We start from the raw sequence: 24,988 nt of genomic DNA on the forward strand, positions 1-24,988 counted from the left end.
AGGACAATCGCTGGGCTTTTTAAGTATCTCAAAGGGTTCAGTTATTATTTACAATGTGATGGGCGGCGACGGGAGTAAAGATAAGGTAAGAGTATGATCATCACTTCTCTAACAATCAAACACACACACACACACACACACACACTTGCAGCTCACAGCGCTCAATGAAGTAAAGGCTGTTTGTTGGAGAGCGCGCGCTATCCAAACACTGACAGTACATCGGTCTGATTCAAATGCTGAATGTGCTGTGCGGGTTCAGGAGGAGAAAATGCCAATAACACTATATATTTAATATTTTCGGATAACAAGATCACATGCGCATTAGATGCTTCCAGTCTTCACATTCGTTATTCAATCAATACAATTAAAATATATTAGGCACATTATATAAAAATACTATATGCTATACATTATTATAATACAATATAAAATTAAGTGACACCAGATGATACTGTTTTTAAAGAATACTTTATGAAAACTGTTATTACTGTAATATATTTTCACATTACACAACGATTAACAGATCATTCGTTAATGGAGTTCATGGAAATTAAAAAATACAGTAGATGATGCAGAAAATAGAATTTGTAAAATAAAAAATAAAAAAAAATGTCATTTTCATACACAGTGGCCCGTTAAATGTCCCATAAAAATGTATGAATGTCATTAGGCCTACAGTACAAAACAAAATATCAAACCAAGTGTCATCTGCAAACAAAACATTTTTGACCTATTCGATTTTTAACCAACTGTTCATTTTTAGTGGACATATGAAGTCCCCTGGAGTTCAAACAGTTGTCTTAACCCTGTGGTTCTCAAAGGGTGGGGCAGGGGGCCCAAATATCTGCAGCAAAAGGTCCAAATGGGGGCGGAATCTCCAAAAGAGGGTGGAGAAACTCGTGAAGGGGGCGGAGTTTCTCCAGAATGGGATTAGGCCAACTCTGGTTAGGGTTAGGGTTAGGGTTAGGTTCCTTCTCAGGGGGTGCTGCAGACTGCCCTGTTCTTATATGTAGTTCACTTTCACATTCAAATTTGCTGCGGTGACAATACACAGAAGAACCTATTTGTGATATTTCTTTTCCTCCCCCTTTTTCTCCTAAAAAGTGCTGTTAGATGTTTATGGGTGTGCATCAGATTCGAATGGGTGAAACAAATTTCGATCTGTTCTTCACAAAAATGAGAGCACAATCATTTGGCTTCAGGACACTTGAAATATAGCGCACGAGTGATGGGGCGACTTTTATGGTGTTCTTATAAAAGGATCTGGTTGTATTCTGATTATTATATCAAAATTCAGTTTATTTTTTTCAATGAAGAGTGTATCTTTTATTATTCAGTAAATGAGTAGAATTCATTCAGTTTCAATTGTATTTTTTACATAACGTATTGTTTTTACTTTTTATTTTTAATTTTTTTGTGATATGAAGCTGACATTTTTGCGATATTTTTTTAACCATGTTTGATAATGTTTTTCTAGTTTCAAAGGGGGGCGTGACCAAAAAGATTCAAATAAAATATGAACCACTAGCCAAATGTTTAGAATCATCACATTAACTACATGTTCCACTAATAATGTGTGAATATTGTATTATCTTGTATTTTGTAGAACCTGAAAAACGTATTTTTGTATTTTTTATGGCTAGAAACGTGTGCTTGTGCCATCATAAATAAATAAATAAATAAAAAAATAAAAGTAACACTTACAATCAGATTCTGTTCGTTAACTTTAGTTAATGCCTTAAGTATCATTCATGAACTATCAATGAATATTTTAATTTTCAAGATTTCTTACAGCATTTATTGATAATGATTCTTGTTAATTTATCAAAATACTATTGTTATTGTTTGTTCAACTGAAGTTTTATTGCATTATGTTAATGGATACAAATGTGTTTTTATTAGTTTATGTATGAATTAACATTAACCAAGATGCTGTGAAAGTATTGTCCATTGCAAGTTCATGTTAACTACTGTATTATCTAATGTTAAAGCCGAAGTGTGTAATTTCTGCAGCAATATCTCCACAGAACAGAATTGCTTTTGAACTGGCATACAAACACTCAGCATTCATTTTGAGTCCTAGTAGGTCCTCGTGGTGACGCGGTTACTCAATCCACCTCAATCTGGGTGGCAGAGGACAAGTCTCAGTTGCCTCCGATTCTGAGACCGTCAATCCGCACATCTTATCACATGGCTCGTTGTGCATGACACCGCGGAGACTCTGCATATGGAGGCTCATGCTACTCTCTGCAATCCACGCACAACTTACCACGCACCCCATTGAGAGCGAGAACCACTAATCGTGACCACGAGGAGGTTACCCCATGTGACTCTACCCTCCCTAGCAACCGGACCAATTTGGTTGCTTAGGAGACCTGGCTGGAGTCACTCAGTACACCCTGGATTCGAACTCGCGACTCCAGGGGTGGTAGTCAGCATCAATACTCGCTGAACTACCCAGGCCCCCATAAAATAACACTTCATTTTAACATTTACTCTCCCTGTCGAGTCCAATGCTAAACATGTTGAGAACTAGAAATCCTCTGCCTAGTTTGTTAACCAAACAAAAAAAATCATGTTGTCATGTTCATATTGTCCCAACACAAATTGATTAAGTAAAGCTGACAAGGCACTTTTTTTAGTTTAATGAACTCAGTTAATTAAAATTTCATTGGTTACATGACTTGAGTAATATGAACATGGGAGGAGTGAGTAAAACTGATGACAGTGAAAGTAAATTTTTTTTTGAATGTGTCATCTACTGAGCTCCATTTTGTTAATGACTTATTCATGAAAGTGTCATTAACTTTGTATAGTCATTTAATTTATTTGTATTTCTGAATATTGAATGATGTCCTCTTCAATGCAGACAGCAGCATCACTGGTGAAGAGGAGATCCCTGTCATGTCGTCAAGGCTTCCTCTCTCTGCCTGCTCAGCTTGTTCATCACAGTCTATTTAGACACATTGCCCAGCACAGAGAATACCCTGTCTCTGAGCAATCTCTGTCCACAGACTCAAACCCTGTGGGTCCTCATCCAGAGTGGACACTGCCGGGCTTCATTTCCATTTTCCAGCCGGAATTTCCACACCGGTTTGATGGACATTTACAGGTAGTTAATTACCACAAATGATAAAATCCTTCAAAACCAAGGAGTAAAATATAAGATATCTCTTTTACCATTTAAAGGTGAGGTGTGTCATTTCTGTGCCTCTAGTGTCACCAAACAGTATTGCAAAAATAATGACACATTTCACCTTTAAAGCACAATCATGAGGTTAAAAACAATGTTGTCCCCTTTATTTCTAACGACTCTCTACTCAGATTCTTGGATTTATAGCTAAAGGCTCGTTTGGCCCTATCCTGAAAGTAATGGACCCGTCTAAAGACAAGATGTATGCTATTAAGGTGACGTCTTATACTGTGATCTGAATTCATGATCAAGAAATGTGCTTGGTACATTGCACTGCTTTCAACCTAAAATGTCTGTTGTCACTGATGGTTAGGTTTTACCCAAAGCTGACGTTTTGAGACATGGAGTCCTTCAGCAGGCAAAAGAAGAGGTGATAATTCAAGTGAGTAACACTGTGCCGCTGTGCCGCTGTGCACTAATTCAGCTACGGCTCGTCTGATCTGGTTCTAACCGGCCTAGTGATACGGTGGCTGTCCGAAAGCTAAGGCAGTTGCCTTGCTGCCCAGTCAGTCAGTGACTTCAGGTTTCCAAGGCATCATAACATCATATCTAATGATCTAAAACAAATTCAAGTGAGCTTAAGACTAGGGCTATCAATTGAATACAAATTTAATCTAATAAATTATTGCATTATCGATTATGATATGCTGATTAATTAATCAAATGAATCACAATTAATCACATATTTGCAGAGAAAGGCCCTCAAATAACAATAATTCAATATATAATGAATAAATAATTATAAGTAGTTATAATTAACTACCGGTAATTATAAATGTAATATATATGATAAATATAATAATTAAGATAATTAAAATGCATTATTGTGGTAGATGAGAAAAGCATTGATAAGACAATAGTAAAAGTAGCTTTAGAAGGCAATTTCCATTTTATTGAACATAAGCCTATGATTGACCTACAGTCCACAGCAATCCATTTAGCAATTGAATTCATCAAGGTAGATTTAAGGGCTTGTCTAAGGACACATTAATATACACCGGCATCAGACGCTTTTGGAGTGTCTCACTTTGGTTGCGTTGCATCTTAAGCGGAGTGCTTTAGGTTGATGTGTCAAGTTAAACGTAGTTTGAAACTTGACATCTTGAGATCCCTACATCCGGAATTGCAGTCTGTCCATCTTTGTTTCAGTGCAACACTGTGACCATCCTCATATTGTGCTCATGTGTCAAGCAAGCCTGACTGTGATTTGTTGTTTGCACAGCTGCACATTGAATATATAGCTGGAGTTTCACATACTGCCCCCTGCTGAAACCAGGTAATACTTCAAGCTTGAATTGCTCCGATGTTAGGAATATTCCTTATTACGGTCCGGGACATGATTAATTGTGTGAATTTTTCAACAAGTTATTTTTTATATAATTAATCATACTAAATTAATGTGTTAAATCGACAGCCCTACATCAGACATAATTAAGCAAATATTTAATTACTACAAAGCTTATTTCTATATAGATTTAAAAATAAAACATATTTCTACATCTGGATACTACCTACAAATGCAGCATATTTCAGCTTTCGGACATGGCCATTGACAACACTGACCTCCTCTGGTCTCTGTCAGTTCTCCATAAACAAGCACGCATTCACATTTCATACTTCAATTGTTTTGTTTAACTCATGCCATTAGCATTTAGCCACACGTCCTCTCAGTGCCTGCACTCATTTCCATTTCATCTTTTTTGTGTTGTCAAATGTTACATTGTAGCGACACATCAGACATCCTTTCCTCCTCAGTCTACGGGACTGTTGGCAGAGCCAGAACAATCTCTTCATAAGTGAGTCACACCACAAACACGTGGCTTTTCCATACCCACTGCCCTCTCCTTATTTGACCTTGCTTTAAAAGAATATTCCAGGTTAAATACAACTTCAGCATCTGTGGCTTGCTTTCTATTCCCACAGAAAATAATTTTGTAACTTAGTTAATAAAAACAGGAAAAAAAATGTTTGTTTGTGTTTTTTAAAGGAAAAATGTTTGTACCGTAATGCACTTATAATGGAATATGATGGGAAACGTGTACCGGAGGGCTTAAAAGCAGAAATGTGAAGCTTATATTTTTGTTACAGCAATTGCATGATTTATTTAGATAAAAAAGTTTTATAATTTAGCTGTAAAGTTGGATAAATCTTCCTTATAAGGTTGGCCTTTTTTTTCTAGGCAAAATAACTTCTGGTTATATGTTACCAATGTAATGTAAAAAGTGCTTTACGAATAGTTACATCACATCCTTTGCGTGGATATCATGTGAAAGTTACTGGATTTACATGGTCATGACATGAGTTGAAAGATTAGATATGACTGTCAATTGTTCATCCAAAAATGAAAATTCTCTCATCATTTACTCACCCTCATACCATCCCAGATGTGTAAGACTTTCTTTCTTCTGAAAAACACAAACGAAGATTTTTAGAACAATATCTCAGCTCTGTAGGTCCATACAATGCAAGTGAATGGTGACCAAAACACTGAAGCTACGAAAAGCATATAAAGGCAGCATAAAAGTAATCCGTAAGTCTCCAGTGGTTAAATCCATGTCTTCTGAAGCGATCCAATCAGTTTTGGGTGAGAACAGACCAAAATGTAACTCCTTTTTCACTGTATATCTTGCCATTTCAGTCTCTAGGCACGATCATGATTTCAAGCTTGTTTACACTTCCTAGTGCTTGACATGAAAGAGAATTTTACTTGCCCGAACGGACAAGCAGACTGATTAAAATGCCAATAACAAAAAAATAACCGGCTATATTTGTGATAACCTAGTTCATATTCTTATTCTGCTGTTGAAACTAATCAAGAGCATGTCTTGTTACAATAACTAGTGTTATTGTTTGTTGTGGTTTTGAAGCTGGTATTGAGAATCATCAAATTTCACTACTGACTACTGAAATTATGGTACTGTGATAATGTGTAGCCTTTATTGTACATGGTAGATCTTGCTGCAATAACAAGATGAAAAAGTAGATCTCATTCCATAGAACTATGAGCATCCCTGCTGTTAATGATGGCAATGGAGGCTTTTCTTTATTTGACTGCATACGTAACATAAAATAATTACCATATGACAATAGCCTCCTCCCCTACCCCGTTCAGTTTACATTTGTCACAGAGAACTGAGTTGATTGCATAGGTACACTATTAGGTTGGGCATCGGTCATAATTTTAGAAAAATACACAAACTTTGACATGTTACTTGAGCATGTAACTTAAATGTCCTTTTTTTTTCTCTCCAGACGAGTTACTTTTTTACTCAGACAAGTGAATGACCAATTTACTTGTCCGGAGGACAAGCACATGACAATGCTTAATGTCGAGCCCATGGCTCAAATGTATGCTCTAGTAGTCGATTTTGTGTTTTGACCATTTGTGAATTGCGTTAAACTCTGTCTCGTTTATGCTTTGTGGGTGTGACTTTTTTGCTGCGTCATCAACATTCATATCTATACAACCAATGTGTTTATGGTTAAATTACTACTAGAGCACAAAATTGTTTACAAGAGCACAAAGTTCTTCATAGATCTAGCCTCTTAATTTTGCTCTCAAAGTGCACCAGATTGATGCATTTATCTTTAAAATGTACAACATTGTCTTACAGGGGAGCATGCCACTGGACCCCCCTAGAGGGTCCAAGGTCCACCTACCACAGTCTCACAAAATCCTGTGGGAAACACTGGCTGATGTCAAGATTCATAGTGAAAAGGAGTTATATTTTGGTCTGTTCACACCCAAAAACAACTGGATCGCTTCAAAAGATATGAATTAAACAACTGGAGTCTTATGGGTTACTTTTTATATTGCCTTTATGTGCTTTTTGGAGCTTTAAAGTTCTGGCCACCATTTACTTGCATTGAATGGACCTACAGAGCTGAAATATTCTTCTAAATATCTTTGTGTTCTGCTGAAGAAAGACAGTCATACACATCTGGGATGGCATCAGGGTAAGTGAATAACGAGAGAATTTTCATTTTTGGGTGAACTATTACTTTAAAGTCGGCATAAAAAGGTGTTCAGAACTCATTTGACTTCCGTAAGGTGAAAATGTGAAACAGGATATTCTACAAGAACAAAATGTAGGATGGAAATTGATTTTATCTATTGGGAATCGACTGGATTATAAAAAGTTGGAGGTGGTTGGAGGAGAGAATTTATAAATTAGAAGGCTTGGTGACATCAGCTGAAAAGGAACGTTTTTACATTTTGCAGGGACAAAATAACATGCACCAATGAATCATGCATGATTCAAGACCAGGAAAGTGTAAAGAAAGTAAAAAGGGTCCAGTTTGATTGTCTTAAGTTGGTATTTAACCCAGAATAGTCCTTAATGGAGCCGCAAGACTTTTTCCTTTTCCATGTGATGAATCTCTGTATTTTTGTTGCCAAAATCCCCCCACTCCCCCCCCATGTATTTTTTTTTTCTGTTTTGACCTCAAGGAGCCCTACATGTCAGACTAGGAGCCTTACCTGTAATTTATCTCCCTTTCCAAAAGTCTTCCTCCCTGATCCTCTGATGGACTGAATTTGTGTCATTGGCCTTTCAAAACTACTCCAATGATCATACCGTACAAATAAACTTGTTTTGGAAGTTTAATCTATAAGAAGGTGACCCCAAAGTCAAGGCCAATCAGTCTTCCATGAAATTCTCTTTCCACTTCTATCAGTCTCTCTCTTACTCCTGTGCTTTTGTCATCAGTGTGTGATTACTGCAGCACTGGGGACCTGTACACCTACTGGACACTGAAGGGCTGTTTTGATGAGAGGGATATTCGAGTGTTTGCTGCTGAATTGGGCTGTGCCTTGGGTGAGAGCTTCACTAAAATTACCAGTGTTTCTGTGCATGTATATAGGCAAACATTTTACATTGGAATCATCTCAAATGTTTAGTTATACAGAAGATATACAGTATGTTACCACTATTTTCTCATTTGCAGGTTTTTTACATGACTTTGGAATAATTCATAGGGATGTAAAGGTATATTTTACAATGGTTATTTTTTCATTCAGATTTTTTACTGTTTTTAAAAATATATTCATTAAATTTGCAGCCGTCTTTTAAAATTCTTTTGAAAAATAATAATAATTTGTTCCCTAGATGGAGAACATCCTTCTGAGTGATAAAGGTAAAGCTGATCCTCACTCACACTGAGGCACTATGGGAAACATCAGTGTAAAATGTACTGTAATAAACACAGTTTTTATTTTTATATTTTAAAGGTATAATATTGATGTTTCATACATTCATTCTAGATTTTAAGATTATTAATTTATTTGTTGGATTATTGGTTGGATTTTAAAATAACCATTCATCCCAAATGGTCTTTAGTCACAATGCATTTCATGGTGGAAGACGGGTGTTTCTTCAGTCAATTTCATGTGCGAGGGGTTGATTTTTATTACAACTACCAGATTTCAACTTTTTTTTCCTTTTTGTCACATTAGACTTCATAGCTCATTTTTGGTACTTTTCAAATTGCCTTTTTATTGTTCTAGACCCAGATATTTAATATTAAACTATAAAAATCTATTATAAAAACACAAATTATGATATGTTTAAAAGTGTAAACCTAACATAAAACATTTCAATATTTACTGTGAGAAAGTGATTTCAGTAATTTTTCTAAAATTATGACTGTCCCACAATTGTGGCGTCATTTCCACCACACCAAACAATTTTGCCCGTTATAACGCTTTTTCAAAAGTTAGTGTACTAATAAACCAAGTAGACAAAAGTGTCAGTGAAGAGCATGCTTTAGATAAAATATGAGAAAAGTGATTTTTGAAGAAAACAATGAATAATCAAGGTAAATATCACTTTGTGAGCAGAATATTTTTATTGGGTGTCAATTCCAATCAAGCTGTAATTTTGCCAAATTATGCAAAAAATGGAAATACAATTTAATTGTGTATTTAGGATACATACAAATTTTAGCTATGAAATTAGCAATACAAAGACAAAGGAGTAAAAAAAAAAAAATTAAATGCCATTTCCATCAGTGTCATTTCCACCACATAATTCTATTAAACACAATGCATAATTTGAGATGCATAATTTGAAATGAAAAAATGTGTGATGCCTGTGCATACACTGTTGGACTTTGTAAGTAGACAAATAATAATAATAAAAACTAGTCAGAGTATGAAATTTTTTTTAATGAAACTTTGCTTTCTTAAACTCTACAGTGCTAAGAGTGGCTTAAGTTGAAGAAACACCCATGTACATCAGCCACAACATTAAAACCACCTGCCTAATATTGTGCAGGTCCTCATCGTGCTGCCAAAACAGTGCCAACCCGCATCTCAGTATAGCATTCTGAGATTATATTCTTCTCACCACAATTGTAGAGAGCTGTTATCTGAGTTACCGTAGACTTTATCAGTTCGAACCAGTCTGGCCATTCTCTGTTGACCTCTCTCATCAACAAGGCATTTCCGTCCGCAGAACTGCCACATACTGGATGTTTTTTTGTTTTTGGCACCATTCTGAGTAAATTCTAGAGACAGTGTGTGAAAATCCCAGGAGATCAGCAGTTACAGAAATACTCAAACCAGCCCGTCTGGCACCAACAATCATGCCACGGTCCAAATCACTGAGATCACATTTTTCCCCATTCTGATGGTTGATGTGAACATTAACTGAAGCTCCTGGCCCGTATCTGCATGATTTTATGCACTGCACTGCTGCCACACGATTGGCTGATTGGATAATTGCATGGATGATTGTTGGTGCCAGATGAATGGCCAGACTGGTTCAAGCTGACAAAGTCTACAGTAACTCAGATAACAGTTCTGACCAATTGTGGTGAGAAGAATTTCATATCAGAATGCTATTCTGAGATGCGGGTTGGCGCTGTTTTGGCAGCACGATGAGGACCTGCACAATATTAGGCAGGTGGTTTTAATGTTGTGGCTGATCGGTGTATACATCCAAATTCAATTACTATAATCCTCATTTTTGCTGTTACAACATACTGTAATGTGCTTCATAAACTTATGAGTAATCCTAGGTTTTCTACTACAGAAATATTGAACTATTATTTGTGTGGTCTATCTAAAACTGTTACAACACAGCATTATTTCAAATATTAATATATTAAAACAGTTTACAGACTAATTTGTATAATATTATTAATACAGTAAACCTTAGATAAACCAAGAACATCACAGATTTCTATTATTGTTACACATTCAAAGACAATGACCACATATCTTATGTGTCTGTGTATTTCATTTGACTATTTAGTCTGATGAACTTTAAAACACTCATTTAGATTTTGATAAAGAGAAAGTTTTTGAATGCAGGCATAGTTGTGAAAGATTAATGCTATCTGATTTAGGTCACCTCCGCTTGACTGATTTTGGGCTGTCTCGTCATCTTGAGCGTGGAGATAGAGCATTCACTATCTGTGGCACATTACAATACATGGGTGAGACTGAAACCAGGAACTACGTGTAGTTTTGGACAAGATTTCCATTCATACGACTATTTTTACTATCATGTGCTATATGTGTACCTGAACATAAATTTGCTTATAGCATCTCCCAAAGTAAAATTGCATAGCTCTTAGCTAGTGAACTATTTCGGATATTTCTGTAAACATGAATGCATTAATTACATTATCTGGTCTTTAAAAAGCTCCTGAGGTCCTGAGTGGAGGCCCCTACAGCCATGCTGCAGACTGGTGGTCTCTTGGTATTCTTATCTATGCTTTAGCCACTGGAGAGGTGAGATTTTTACAGAGGCAATACTACAAGATGTGCATAATTTTGGCTGATATAAAGAGACTGGACAAATGTCTCACTCACACTTCTCTCTCCACAATAATGCAATGCTCAGTCCTACAGTATCCTCCTGCATAGAAGCAAATATCACAGTAAATCAATTGAAAATGATTGCGTTTCAATGATGCTGCATGAAGTCCAAGACGACATGCATAAAAAGCACTGAGCGCACCTTTAATATGAGTTAACAGGAGCTTACTGATATAGGTGTGGGGGTACATGAGACAAAAAAGGTTGGGAAACACTCCTTTGACAGATGTATCTCAATAAAAATAAAAATCATGTCTGGAAGAAAAATCACATGCCATCCTATAATATGTAGAAAGGCTGCATACAAAGAATTTGTCAGCTTTTCCCCCTTCCTACTCAGAACTCAAATCAGAGGTTCCCATAGTTTTTTGTCTGCTGAACCCCATGCCAACAATTATTTAATTGAAGTATACCCTAAAATTTGAAGTAGAATTAACATTTTGACCTCTCTGAAGACAGGCAAGTAGGCAAATCCTACACCCGCACTCTCTGCTTACGCAGCCATGCACTTGTAATCCGGGCAGTATGTAAAATGCAGGGACGTCCCTGGAATAGACGGCGTCTGGATGGCAGCATTTGTTGCTCCAAAATGTTTACTTATCATTTTGCATTAATGGTGCCCTCACAGATGTGCAAGTTACTCATGCCATGGGCACTGACACACCCCCATACCATGACAGACACTGGCTTTTGGACCTGAAGCTTGGATGGTCCTTTTCCTCTTTGGCCCGGAGAACACAACGGCTGTTTTTTCCAAACATTATTAGAAATGTGGACTCTTCAGATGAGAAAACATGGTTCCACTGTTCTACTTTCCATCTCAGAGGAGGCCGAGCCTAGAGAAGTTGGCAGCGCTTCTGGACAGTGTTGATGTATAGCTTCTGCTTTGCATAGTATAGCCTTAACTTTCATCTGTGGATGCAGCGGCGAATGGTGTTGACTGACAAAGGTTTACAGAAGTATTCCAGAGCTCATGTTCATGATATCAATTACAGATGAATGATGTTTTTAAGACAGTGATGTCTGAGGGATCGGAGATCATGCACATTCAGAAGTGGTTTTCCAGCAGAACAATGCCAAACCACATATTGCCCAGATTATATTGTAAGTGCATAGCTGCGTATGGATGCTAGATGGGTCTGCCTGGAGTACTGTCCTGTCTCCAGTTAAGAATGTGTGGCACATTATAAAGTGCACAATATGGCAATGAAGGCTCTGCACAGTTGCACAGCTGAAGATCTGCATAATGGATGAATGAGGGAAATTCAGCTTGCTAAACAAACTTGTGTCTTTTTGTGTCTCTGATTTGAAATGAGTGAAAGCATCAAATAATGTGTTGCTGTAGTGCTTTCAATATATCACAGGTTGAATATAATTTACAAATCACTCCTTTTTGTTTTTATTAGCATTTTCCATACTGTTCAAACTTTTTCGGAATTGGGGTTTTATATTTTAATGGAACTTATTACATAATTTGTTTTACTATGATTTGTTTTTTAATTTAATTTAATTCAGCACTCGCATTTCTATCACAATCTCATGTACTCCCTAAAGATTTATCATGAACCCTATAGGGCTTTGTGCACTCCCGTTTGGGGAACCCTGATTTAAATGATTGTTGTTGTTGTTGTTATTATTATGATTTGTTAGTTTCCACTTCCTGCGGAAGCAGACCACTGTGTGATGCTGACCAGGGTCAGTGAGTATCCGTTTGACATGCCTGCAAGCCTCAGTCCAGCCCTGGCCTTCCTACTCATTGAGGTAAGGTGTCACTCAAAAGCTGCCCTTTGTTTATGCTCATATTCTAAGCAGACTTCCAAAAACACTGACCTTGTTTGAATGCAGCTTCTGTGCAAAATCCCCACACGTCGCATGCGCTGCCTAGAGCACTTCCAGAGCCAGAGATTTTTCCACGGCATGCCCTTTGATTCCCAGCTGCTGCAGAAAAATCCAGTCGAGCCAATCCTGGAGCTGAAGAATCATCCTGACCGTGAGGAAAAGTCGATGAGAGGTCTATCATTAGATCTTCTCCAGAATTTTGAGTGTGACCTGCTGAACTCGCCTTCTACACCTGCAGATTTTCTCCTACTTCAGTGAAGATTGAGGTGAATGAAGATACAGCAGGGATGGAGCAGGGGCAACAGCAACCTCACAGAATTGACTCAGTTCTCCATTAAAAGACAAATTGGAAAAGTATTACAAAATTGATTACAAAATAATCTGTTATTTAGTCACTCATAAACAAGTATTACTACTGAGTTGTTATTTTATTCCTATTTAAAGACCCCATGAAATCAAATTCATGTCAAGCTTCATTCATATGTGCTTTGAAATCCGGTTTAAATCACACTTCTAGAAATCCGTTTCAGTCTGACCGCTCTGATCAGATCTCAAATGGCTTTTGCCATATGCCACTTAAAGACACATTATACATCACACATTGTTGCAGGAAACATGCTGGCAGTGAGGGCAGAAATAAGCTGTGCGGTGATGGAGTGTTGGTTTAGCTGAGAAATATTATTAATGGAACCTTTCCCGTGCATTCTGAAGTTCGACAGCCACGTTTCATCAAAGATGGCTACCATACAAGTCCACCAGCCACTGCCAGTCTGTCTGGACCACACACCGCTTTGAACTATGATACCGGTGGAGACGGCAGCAGGAAATAAGCAGGGCATGCCAGCCTCCTCCGTCTCTGCCGCTGCCTCATAAGGCATAGTCCAGCGCCGCAGCTACACATTGCCATATTGTAAGCTAAAATCTCTATTCCATTCCCCTCCATGTTGTTGTTGTTTTTTTGGATACTGACGCAACACCATTGCTATAGCAACCAATGCAGATATTTCCAAAAATGAAGATAGCCACAAAACACACAAATCGGATCTGATCAGCTGCGATACACAGTGCGGACATTTAATCATGCAGATCGGATTCCGATCGGATACACAAAAAATTGCATTTGGACTGAGAGTGTGAACATAACAATAATAAACTTTTCAGACTGACCTCTAAATCAGACTGATTGCAATTTGGAGGCATAAAAAATCGGAACAAGCAGATTTTCAGTTAAATCATGTTGAACTTTTAGCAGATAAAAATATACAAACAATAAAAATGAAATAAATGCTCTCTAGAATGAGAATGTCCCTCCCTCTAATATCACCAATCATGGTCCATGGCTGTGATATTCGTTCAAGTACATTTCAGTAGCAGAAATTTCAACCTCCTTCAATTGGAAATGACTAACTGCGCACAGAAAGGCATTTCATTGGGTATTTTATAAGTTAATTTAGTTTTTTCTCAATATGCCAAAGAGTATAAGCTTTCTGACCAATCCATGTGAATAACGCTCTTTTTTTTTTTTTTTTTTTTGGTTTGGTTTAGTCCTGTGTACATTTTTTACTTGTTTAAAAAAACAAAAAACAAACAAAAAAAAACAATGTTTATACCAGTTACAGAGATGCTGTGTGTACTGTGACACAGTTAATACTGATAATAAATAAAACTCGTCATCATGGTGCAAGACAGATTACCATTATTTGCTTATCGGGGAAAATAGTTGGCGGAGGACAAATCTCAGTTGCTTCCACGTCTGAGACCGTCAATCCGTGCATCTTATCATTTTGCTTGTTGAGCGCGTTACCGCGGAGACATAGCGCGTGTGGAGGCTCCCACTATTCATCCAAGGCATCCACACACAACTCGCCACATGCCCCACCTAGAGCGAGAATCACATTATAGCGACCACGAGGAGGTTACCCCATGTGACTCTACCCTCCCTAGCAACCGGGCCAATTTGGTTGCTTAGAACAGTGTTTCCCAACCACTGTGCCGTGGCACACTAGTGTAAGATTGTCAGATGTGCCGTGGAAAATTATCAAATTCCACAAAATAAATAAATGCATAAAAATAATTATTTCAGGGATCCAAACTCCTCACCTTTTGGAGAAATTAACCGTTTTGAAACCATACACATCATTTTTGTGATTATGAAGAGCAATGATTAATGTGCAAAAGTGACTGATATTTATACGCGTTAAGGGTCTTTCACATGACTCGCGTCAGCACACATTGACGTCTATGAAGTGACGCCACTTTACACCAAAGTGTTTTTCACACACACGTTTTTACTTCACCAATAATGTCTTTAAGAGTACTAAGCAACAAGAAATATTTAAAAACTGTCCAAATTTGTGAAAAGACATTGAATGTCTCATAATTTCTTTTAATTAAATATTACCTTATCGTTTACGAATATCAGAGATCCCAGTTATTGAACTAATTTAAATTCACCAAGAAAACACTTCGACCTAAATGAGTCCTTTTATTACTTTCTGCTATCAAAGCAACTGCAAGCTTTTTTCCTCTCTTCCAAATACATATTTCAATGTTTATTGTGACACCTCCTGCTTTTTTATGTGGCAAACTCGTAAAATTGCCCCTCTGTGATGCTTTCTGCACGTTATTGAAGCTCACTACACTTAAACTATTATTGTTGTCTTTTTGGATGAAAAATAATGCTCAGACTGAAGGAAGATAAGCATTTTTAAGCATTAAGCATTATTTAAGCATTCTTTTAATGCTTAAACACTATAAAGTCTCTTGGTAGATTTCGGTCATGAACAACTCAAAATGATTCACTGACTCACTCATAGCACATAAGACGCTCATTTGTCGCCACCTAGTGACATTTCCAGAAGGGGTCACTGAACTAAACAGTTAATAAAATTGAACAAATTTGTGAAACAGAAGCAAGCAACACCAAAATACTCTTTATTTTGCAGCTAATTCTGCACAAATGTAAACTTGAATAAACTTGAATCACTAAAATAGCTGGAATTGGTGCTTTTTAGCTTATTCTTTTAAAAAAAATATCCCCAGAAAAAATGTTCATGGACCAGTGATTGTCTTACCTTTTTCGCCCCTCATGAGTTTGAATCCCTGTAATTTGTTGTGGCATTGCAAGAACAAATCTACAAATTAGAAAAGAAGCAAATTTGTTGTTTTAACATTACCCATTTAGCGCTCTTGCCAGCTGTGACCTCACACAGTGTAGCCAACCTATGTGACTTATTATTTTTATTTTTTTGCATAACCGAATTTCAGACATTACAAGTAAACACGCTACTAAGACAGACAGAAAACATGGACAAGTTCTTGAAAAGGAAAAATATTGACAATGGTTAGCCTATGTGGGATAGTGGTGTGCCGTAGAATTTTTTAGTCGTAAAAAAGTGTGCCTTGGCAGAAAAAAGGTTGGGAAACACTGGCTTAGAAGACCTGGCTGGAGTCACTCAGCACACCCTGGATTCGAGCTCGCGACTCCAGGGGTGGTGGTCAGCGTCTTTACTTGCTGAGCTACCCAGGCCCCCCACACCACTTCATTGACAGCTATTGTCTAGTTTGTCGTTTATACCTGTGATATCACCAGACTATTGGGGTGCAAATAGCTGCACTGTGTGGCAAATGCTATTTATACCAGGGTGAAAATAGTCACTCCGAAAAGAATTTGGTCATCAATGGATGTAGAGGACGAAAGTAGAGCTTAAAGTCATTACAAATCAAATAGAATTGTAAAATGTATATCTGTGAATGATACCTGGAGACAATTATCCAACTTTGAGACTTTGGTATGACCCATTTGTGAGAGCAATGACAAACCCAAATGGGAGCAGCCTTAATAGGGCTGAAAATTGAACACCAGATAAAGCATCATTATTAGTGTTTTTAATTAGGCATCAGGAAAAAAAAATCACAGCCCCAGTAGAGATGGCTTAAAATATCCGTAACTCTTAACGGCTCTCCTGAGAGTCTACTTCAGATAGCTTTTGGTTCTTTGTGTATTGTGAGACGTTGGGTATCCCTCTAAACCTGCCATTTTTATCTACATTATTGTATTGCTTTCATATTATGGACTGGACAACATGGTGCTACAAAATGATTAACAGCCATTTCAATGCATATTTGATGTGATCTAACAGATAGCCTCATTTAGATTTCAGAGCACTGACCATTTTACATTTACATTTATGCATTTGGCAGACGCTTTTATCCAAAGCGACTTACAGTACACTTATTACAGGGACAATCCCCCTGGAGCAACCTGGAGTTAAGTGCCTTGCTCAAGGACACAATGGTGGTGGCTGTGGGGATTGAACCAGCAACCTTCACACATCATGAAGTCATCTAAAAATTCTACTCACCTGTATAGAACAAGAAATTGTCACACCCCCACCTAATTTCTTACCATACATATGAATACAGCATTGTCCTAAGGGTACTGTTGGAGTCTTAATTAGCTAGAGATTTACAGATTTCATTTCATGCTTACCCTCATGCCATTCCAAACTATTTTGTGGACCACAAAACAAGGAGATGTTTTGAGACCAAATATATTTAACAAATTCACATTGGTAAATTGATTTGGGGGGGATTTTACTGAGTGTGAAATAATGAGAATTCATGCTACTATAGAAATTGGATCATCTGGACAACCTTCGATGGCCTTTAACACCTTCTCCAAAAACTTAATGAGGGCATGATGTTAAGCTCCGCCCTACAAGTGTCAGCATCCTCTGGGATATCACCTTCATAAAGAACTGGGACACTGGCGCTGTTAAAAAATCAGTCACGTCTCTCCTCGTCTTTAAGAAAAAGCCCCTCCGGTCTGCTCTGACTTGGTAAGTACCCTTTTTGATCCATCTGTTGAATTTTCTGTACCAACTTTTTTGTAAGCATTTGTAAGATATTTGTTTTTCAAAACAAGTTCTATTGCATTAATGTTGAATATTTTAATGAGTCCTTATAATTGCATCAGATTCCAGATTACTGAATTGTTTTATTGTGTTTACATAATGCTAGTGGTTCAACAACTTCTCAAGTAGTAAGAATAGAATATATAATATATATTATATATTAATATTTACTGTATAGGAGTTTGTAGTACTTTACCATTGGAACGCACTGGAACGAGATGTTGATAAAAAGAGTCATTTAACTTTTGTGAAAGCAAATGCTTGGTATTTCTGAAAAGAAAAACATTTGGTAGAGGACTAACCAAGTTTTTTGCTTTTGAAATTGATTTACTTTTGGAATTGGGAATCATTTAAGTGTTGAAAAGTGGTACTTTGCCAATGTAGAAGGATAATGCATTTCAAATTAAAATAAAATTCAATTCCTTTTCCAAAAGTTATAACCATAGCATGGCAAACAAATATGGTGGTGATGTCATTTGGAGGGAGTTTATAATCCCATATAGATTTTGTTTTATGCATTTATTTACTGTCCTCAGGGTGTGTCAGACATCTAGGATGACCCATCAGTTTCCTCCCCTCACCACTGAGCAAAAGAAGGAGCTACATGAGATAGCTCTGCGCATAGTGTCCCAAGGAAAAGGGATTCTAGCTGCAGATGAGTCCATAGGTTAGTGTGGCTTCATCCAGTTAATTGGCTTATTTTGTAGTGTCAGTTAGTACATTTACATGCACTTTAAAAGTTATCGTTCAGTCGGACTAAACAAATGATTTGTCTTAAAATGTCATGTAAATGCTTTTTTTGCGAAGTTGGACTAACAGACCTAGAAAATGCGATTGTCCATCATGTTTATACATTAATCAGACCACAATTGTCCTCTGCATTGTCTGTGTGCTCCGAAAGACAGAGATGATGTGCTGCATGTCTTTAACACTTCCTCAGCTGTTATCATGTATACTTGGACAGACAGACGAAGAGCTTGACTACACAAAACCCACTGTAGCTCAATTTGAACTGTGCATGGAAACTGTACTGTTTTTGAACATTGTGGTCTGGTTCTGAGAAAGCACAAGAACTCACTTTTTTCTGTGGATGTTCTTACAGGCAGCATGGGGAAGCGTTTGAATCAGATAGGGGTTGAGAACACAGAGGAGAACCGCCGTCTTTACCGCCAGGTGCTCTTCACTGCAGATGATCGCATTGATAACTGCATTGGTGGAGTGATCTTCTTCCACGAAACACTCTATCAGAATTCTGATGATGGCATTCCCTTCATTAAGATGATAAAGGACAAAGGCATCACTATAGGAATCAAGGTATGGCATCTCGCTAGGTTTCACCAGCCTAGCAGTTAAAGGAATAGTTTACCCAAAATTTTAAATTCTCTCATTTACTCACTCTTATGCCATCCTAAATGTGAATGACTTTCTTTCTCCTGCAGAACACAAACTAAGATAGATTTTTAAAAATAATATTTCAGCTCTGTTGGTCCTCACAATGCAAGTGAATGGTGGCCAGAACTTTAAAGCTCCAAAAAGCACATAAAGACAACATAAAAGTAATCCATAGGGTACAATGGGGCTAAAGGCACTCCTTATGGAAATTTTGCTTTTTTTCTGGTCACAAAATGTATCAAGGTCAAAAAAACTGATTTATTTTTATTGATTATTGATGAAGCAACATCATTTGTGTGAAAAGAAATAATAATGGAAGACTGTTTCGCTTAAAATTCAGTTAAAAAAAAAAGGTGGTGAGGGAGCTTTTACCCCACGTCTGTGGTAAAAGGCTCCCTCACTTGGGGTAAAAGGCCCCTAGGGGGTTTAAATTATATCGTGGTCAATAGTTATAGGGCACAATTTGTCAACTAATGCAAACAATTTTGAGACAGCAAGATGCTTATTTGAGTAACAAATTAAGATGATGTTTACTCAAAATAACTACTTCAGAAAAGGGTTTACCATTTCCTGATCACCATTTCAATCACATTTGGCATTTTATTACATCTCAAGTATTCTATAAACAAACTAATCTCTATTATGATTGGATGAGTCAATGTGAGCCCACTTTGAACATCTTTCATAACAATTCTATTTGCCCCACTTAAGAAAAACAATGTGTTTTATAGGGGCCTTTTTACCCTAAATACTATCCTTACACTTATTGGACAGTTATTGAAAAATATTTGATTTAATGACCTTAAAACTGAAAATGATAAAAAAAAAAAAAAAAAAAAAAGTATTTTGTCAAAAAAAAAAAAAAGTTAATTTCAGGGATTTTCATAAGCTATATAAACTTGCAACATTTTAAAAAATAATAAAAATTTGATCAAATTGCCTCAAAATCAAACTTTAGACACCACACGCAAAGATCTCATGGAAGAGGAAAATTTTCCAGTGTATAGTGACAAACAGCTATATAGGAAAGTACTGTGGTAGTTTTTGTTGCTATTTAGTGTTTTGGGACCCTACGACTCCAGTGGTTAAATCCATGTCTTCAGAAGCGATATGATAGGTGTGGGTGAAAAACAGATCAACATTTAAGTCATTTTTACTATAAATGTCCACTTTCACTTTTACTTCCACATTCTTCTTCTTTTGTTTTGTTTTGGCGATTCACATTATTTGTGCATATCGCCACCGACATGTCAGGGCTCAGGGCCGTTTCTAGGCATAGGCGAACTAGACAGTCGTAGAGGAGGCCTCCGCAATGCACCACAAACACCCCCCCCCCCCCCAGTGGGGGCAGCATTAGGGATCGCCAAGGGCACCAGAATGATCTGAAACGACCCTGTCGGGGCTGGTCAAAGGTGGAAATTTATAGTAAAAAGGGACTTAAATGTTGATCTGTTTCACACCCACATCTATCATATCGCTTCAGAAGACGGATTTCACCACTGGAGTCGTATTTTTGCTGCCTTTATGTGATTTTTTTATTTTTTTATTTTTTTTTAGCTTCAAAGTTCTGGCCACCATTCACTTGCATTGTGTAGACCTACAGAGCTGAAATCTCCTTCTAAAAATCTTCATTTGTGTTCTGCAAATGAAAGAAAGTCATTCACATCTGCGATAGCATGAGGATGAGTAAATGACAAGAGAATTTTAACTTTTGGGTGAACTACTCCTTTAATGGGCATACTCTGACATGTTGAGCCATGGTGCATCTCATTCCCTCATCATCTCCCCATCACTTTCTGTCATATCGCTACTCTCTCTATAATAAAAAAAGTGTCTGTCATTGGCAAATAAAAAAATATTGGAACTTTTTAAAGATGAAGTGTATATTTTTTTTCCTGTTTGCCTAATGTTAAATACTTTCTCCAATCCCAGTTTAATATGCACAATTATAAGTAAACTGTTCGTAGGTTATTCCCCCCTGAAAAGTGAAACACTATGGCTCTGTGGCACTTTCAACATTGCAATCAGTTTCTACGAGTTGTCATACCAGCCCGCAACATTGGCTCAACCAATGGCATGAGTTAGGGGTGGGACTATATGTTTGGCTCACCAGTGGAAGATGGAGGGAGTGTTCTGGAAACCTGTAAAAAATCAGTCATTATTTTTGCAATTCTACTTGAGGACGCTTGTTTCCATCCTTCAAAGGTTGACAAAGGTGTAGTTCCCCTGCCAGGGACAAATGGAGAGACCACCACACAAGGTAAATCAATGATGGCTGTTCTTTAGATCTGAATATCCGCTCATTCATTTAATTTCAGTGTGGATGAGATATTTAAATGTGTTTTCAACCAAAAATGTATTAGTGTGGATGTGGCCTCAGAAACACAGTAGATCAGTTTGCTAGGTGTACTAATTTCACATTACATTGCTTAGATTCTGAGGTCAGCATTGACATGTTGATGAAGTGAGGTGAAGCTCTGAGCTGACTCTCTCAACAGGTCTGGACGGGCTTTCTGAACGCTGTGTTCAGTACAAAAAGGATGGAGCTGACTTTGCAAAGTGGCGCTGCGTGATGAAAATCAGTGATACCACCCCATCCAACCTGTGTATTATGGAAAATGCAAGAGTTCTCGCACGCTATGCTAGTATTTGTCAGCAGGTAAACTGTCAATGAGGGTAAATCAACAAAAATCTCTGTAAATACTCCATTAAATTGCTTAACAATTAACGTCTTTCATGAGGGAAAACTACAAAACCCCAGTTTCCATTTCATGGGGTCTTTAATGATGAAAGGATGAGAATAGCATAAATGGAAACGTGTTACAGCTTAAGTTCTTCTATTTCCAGCATGGGATTGTACCCATAGTGGAACCTGAGATCCTACCTGATGGAGACCACAATCTGAAGCGCTGCCAGTTTGTCACAGAGAGGGTCTGTTATTATACTAACTTTGTTAACTTCTCAATACACTTGGCATAATCAAAATACTGTAGCTGCAATCATCATATAAGCTACCGGGTTTGACTTGGCCTCATTGTCATTGACTTAGGTGCTTGCAGCAGTCTACAAAGCCATGTTTGATCATCATGTGTATCTTGAAGGCACACTACTCAAGCCCAACATGGTGACCCCTGGACATGGCTGCCCAACCAAATACAGTGCAGAGGAAGTTGCTATGGCAACGGTCACTGCACTGCGGCGCACAGTTCCACCTGCTGTCACAGGTATGGATATTTTAAAAATGTATTTGCAACTTGCGCTTACCTGGTTTCAAATTCGCTGACGATCCTGGAAACTGCATAATTGTGGACTTCCTGCACTTTCAGGAGTGACATTTCTCTCAGGAGGCCAAAGCGAAGAGGAGGCTTCCATCAACCTGAATGCCATCAATAACTGCCCACTGGTGAAGCCCTGGTCTCTCACCTTCTCTTTTGGCCGAGCTCTGCAGGCCTCAGCTCTGAAGACCTGGCGTGGACAGAGAGAGAATGAGACCGCTGCAACCGAGGAATTCATCAAACGAGCAGAGGCATGCAAATCAAATGTATTCCTTTTTGTACTGTATTTCTTTACTGGCTCTCTCACCTGTTTTCTATCCCTGTCTTGTCTCCTCAGATTAACAGTCTGGCATCCCAAGGGAAGTACACGGTTGGTGGTGACAGCAGTGGAGCCACTGGTCTATCTCATTATCTCTCCAGCTATGCATATTGAAATGCCACTGACTCCCATACTCCAGCATTAGATGAAAGATAGCAAATGTCACTGCCACTTCCATATGAAACACTTACCATATGTAGACTGATTATTTATTATTAATTCATACATGTGATATGGATACAAAACAGCACATGAATCTCACCAAAAGTGGTTGCTACAGTGAGTTTTTGTGGAATTGAGATTTTGTGATGTTTTCTGCTAGTCTTAAAAACATTGTAAAAAGTAGCTTTGGTCATCAAGACTGTGCTTTAAGAAAAACAATGAAACATATATAACCGGCAGGTTTATAAATAAAGTTACAACTGATTGTCTAATATTGATCCTTATCATTTACTGTCAACATTTAAAGGAATAGTTCGCTCAAAATGTAAAATTCTCTCATCATTAACTCTCCCTCATGCCATCCCAGATGTGTATAACTTTCTTCTGAAAAACACAAACGAAGATTTTTTTCGAAGAATATCTCAGCACTGTAGGTCCATACAATGCAAGTGAGCGGTGACTAAAACTTTGAAGCTCCAAAAAGCACATAAAGGCAGCATAAAAGTAATCCGTCTGATTCCAGTGGTTTTATCCATGTCTTCAGAAGTGATCTAATCGGTTTTGAGTGAGATCAGACCAAAATATAACTCCCTTTTCACTGTACATCTTGCCATTGCAGTCTCCAGGCACAATCATAATTTCAAGCTTCATTACACTTTCTAGTCACTAGTGCTTGATGCATGTTCAGAGTGCTAAATGGCGCTAGGAAGTGTAATCAAACTTGAAATCGTGATCGCCAAGGAGACTGCTGTCAAGATTTATAGTGAAAAAGGAGTTTTATTTTGGTCTGTTCTCATCCAAAAGCGATTGGATCACTTCAGAAGACACTAATTAAACCACTGGAGTTTTACTGGACTTTAATGCTGCCTTTATGTGCTTTTTGGAGCTTCAAAGTTCTGGCCACCATTTACTTGCAGTGCATGGACCTACACAGCTGAAGTATTCTTCTAAAAATCTTTGTTTGTGTTCAGCAGAATAAAAAGACATACACATCTAGGATGGCATGAGGGTGAGTAAATGATGAGAGAAATTTTCATTTTTGGTTGAACTATCCCTTTAAGGGTTTTTGCTTAAGATTTTAACTTGTGATATGCTTTAGAGTTCCACCTTTCATCATTTAAAAGCTTTAATAAAGCCTTTGTTCTGATGAAGGATAACAGCATGGATGACAAGTTCATGAGTCACAGTATCTGCTATGGCAATTCTGTATGTTTAACTTAAATACATTATTGACTGTGAAACTGAATTGTTGACTAACTGAAAATGCTGCAATAAAGTTGTGAAGATATAAGATGTGCCTGGACCCCAGTCTTTCAATTCAGACTGCTAAAAACAGCATTAATAAACAGATGGTGACTTTTTGCTTAATTGACATTAATTCGACTCAAAGAATGAATAGTTTTAAAGAAATTCTTCTAAGAAATGCTATTCTTCATTTCACTTCTGCTTGTGTTAATCTTTGTAATGTCTCAGTGCTATTATTTTTCCCAGACTTGTGAGCTTAACTTAGAAAAAAATAGATCAATGTACAGGATTAATGGGATAGTTCACCCAAAAATTAAAATTCTCTCATCATTTAAGCCTATCCCAGATGTGTGACTGTCTTCTACTGAACACACAATGAAGATTTTTAGAAGAATATTTCAGCTCTGTAGGTCCTCACAATGCAAGTAAATGGGTACCAAAATATTGAAGCTCAAAAAAGCACATAAAGGCAGCATAAAATAATCCAGTGGTCAAATCCATGTCTTCAGAAGTGATATGATAAGTGTGGGTGAGAAACAAATCAATATTTAAGCCCTTTTATACTGTAAATCTACACTTTCACTTTCACATTCTTTGTTTTGGCAATTCACATTCTTTGTGCATATCGCCATCTACTGGGCAGGGAAAATAATTTATACATAAAAAGGACTTAAATATTGATCTGTTTCTCACCCACACCTATCATTATCGCTTGCATCAGGTGCAACAAGCAATAATAAATAAATAGACTTCACCCAAGGGCCAGACTAAAACAACTCTGTAAATGATTAATGCTTGACATAGCTAATTTGTTTCTTATCT

General features: G+C 37.5%; 2 protein-coding genes across 2 annotated transcripts; both read left to right on the top strand.

The window, feature by feature from the left end:
- The first annotated feature begins 4 nt into the window (after positions 1–4).
- On the top strand, positions 5–17,622 carry LOC127430308 (ribosomal protein S6 kinase-related protein-like). Its single transcript, XM_051680032.1, has 13 exons — positions 5–85; positions 2,870–3,112; positions 3,325–3,408; positions 3,507–3,575; positions 4,920–4,989; positions 7,903–8,010; positions 8,141–8,181; positions 8,302–8,329; positions 10,544–10,633; positions 10,843–10,931; positions 12,669–12,779; positions 12,864–13,123; positions 17,493–17,622. Exons 1-12 carry the CDS (start codon positions 59–61, stop codon positions 13,113–13,115), a joined length of 1,212 nt encoding a protein of 403 aa, XP_051535992.1. The 5' UTR covers positions 5–58; the 3' UTR covers positions 13,116–13,123; positions 17,493–17,622.
- On the top strand, positions 17,581–24,214 carry LOC127430309 (fructose-bisphosphate aldolase C-A). Its single transcript, XM_051680033.1, has 9 exons — positions 17,581–17,698; positions 18,310–18,440; positions 18,876–19,087; positions 21,371–21,425; positions 21,664–21,824; positions 22,013–22,096; positions 22,215–22,389; positions 22,492–22,691; positions 22,778–24,214. The coding sequence occupies exons 2-9, from the start codon at positions 18,329–18,331 to the stop codon at positions 22,871–22,873; spliced, it is 1,095 nt and encodes a 364-aa protein (XP_051535993.1). The 5' UTR covers positions 17,581–17,698; positions 18,310–18,328; the 3' UTR covers positions 22,874–24,214.
- Positions 24,215–24,988: the final 774 nt, after the last annotated feature.

This window comes from Myxocyprinus asiaticus, chromosome 39 (genome assembly GCF_019703515.2).
Source record: "Myxocyprinus asiaticus isolate MX2 ecotype Aquarium Trade chromosome 39, UBuf_Myxa_2, whole genome shotgun sequence".
NCBI lineage: Eukaryota > Metazoa > Chordata > Actinopteri > Cypriniformes > Catostomidae > Myxocyprinus > Myxocyprinus asiaticus.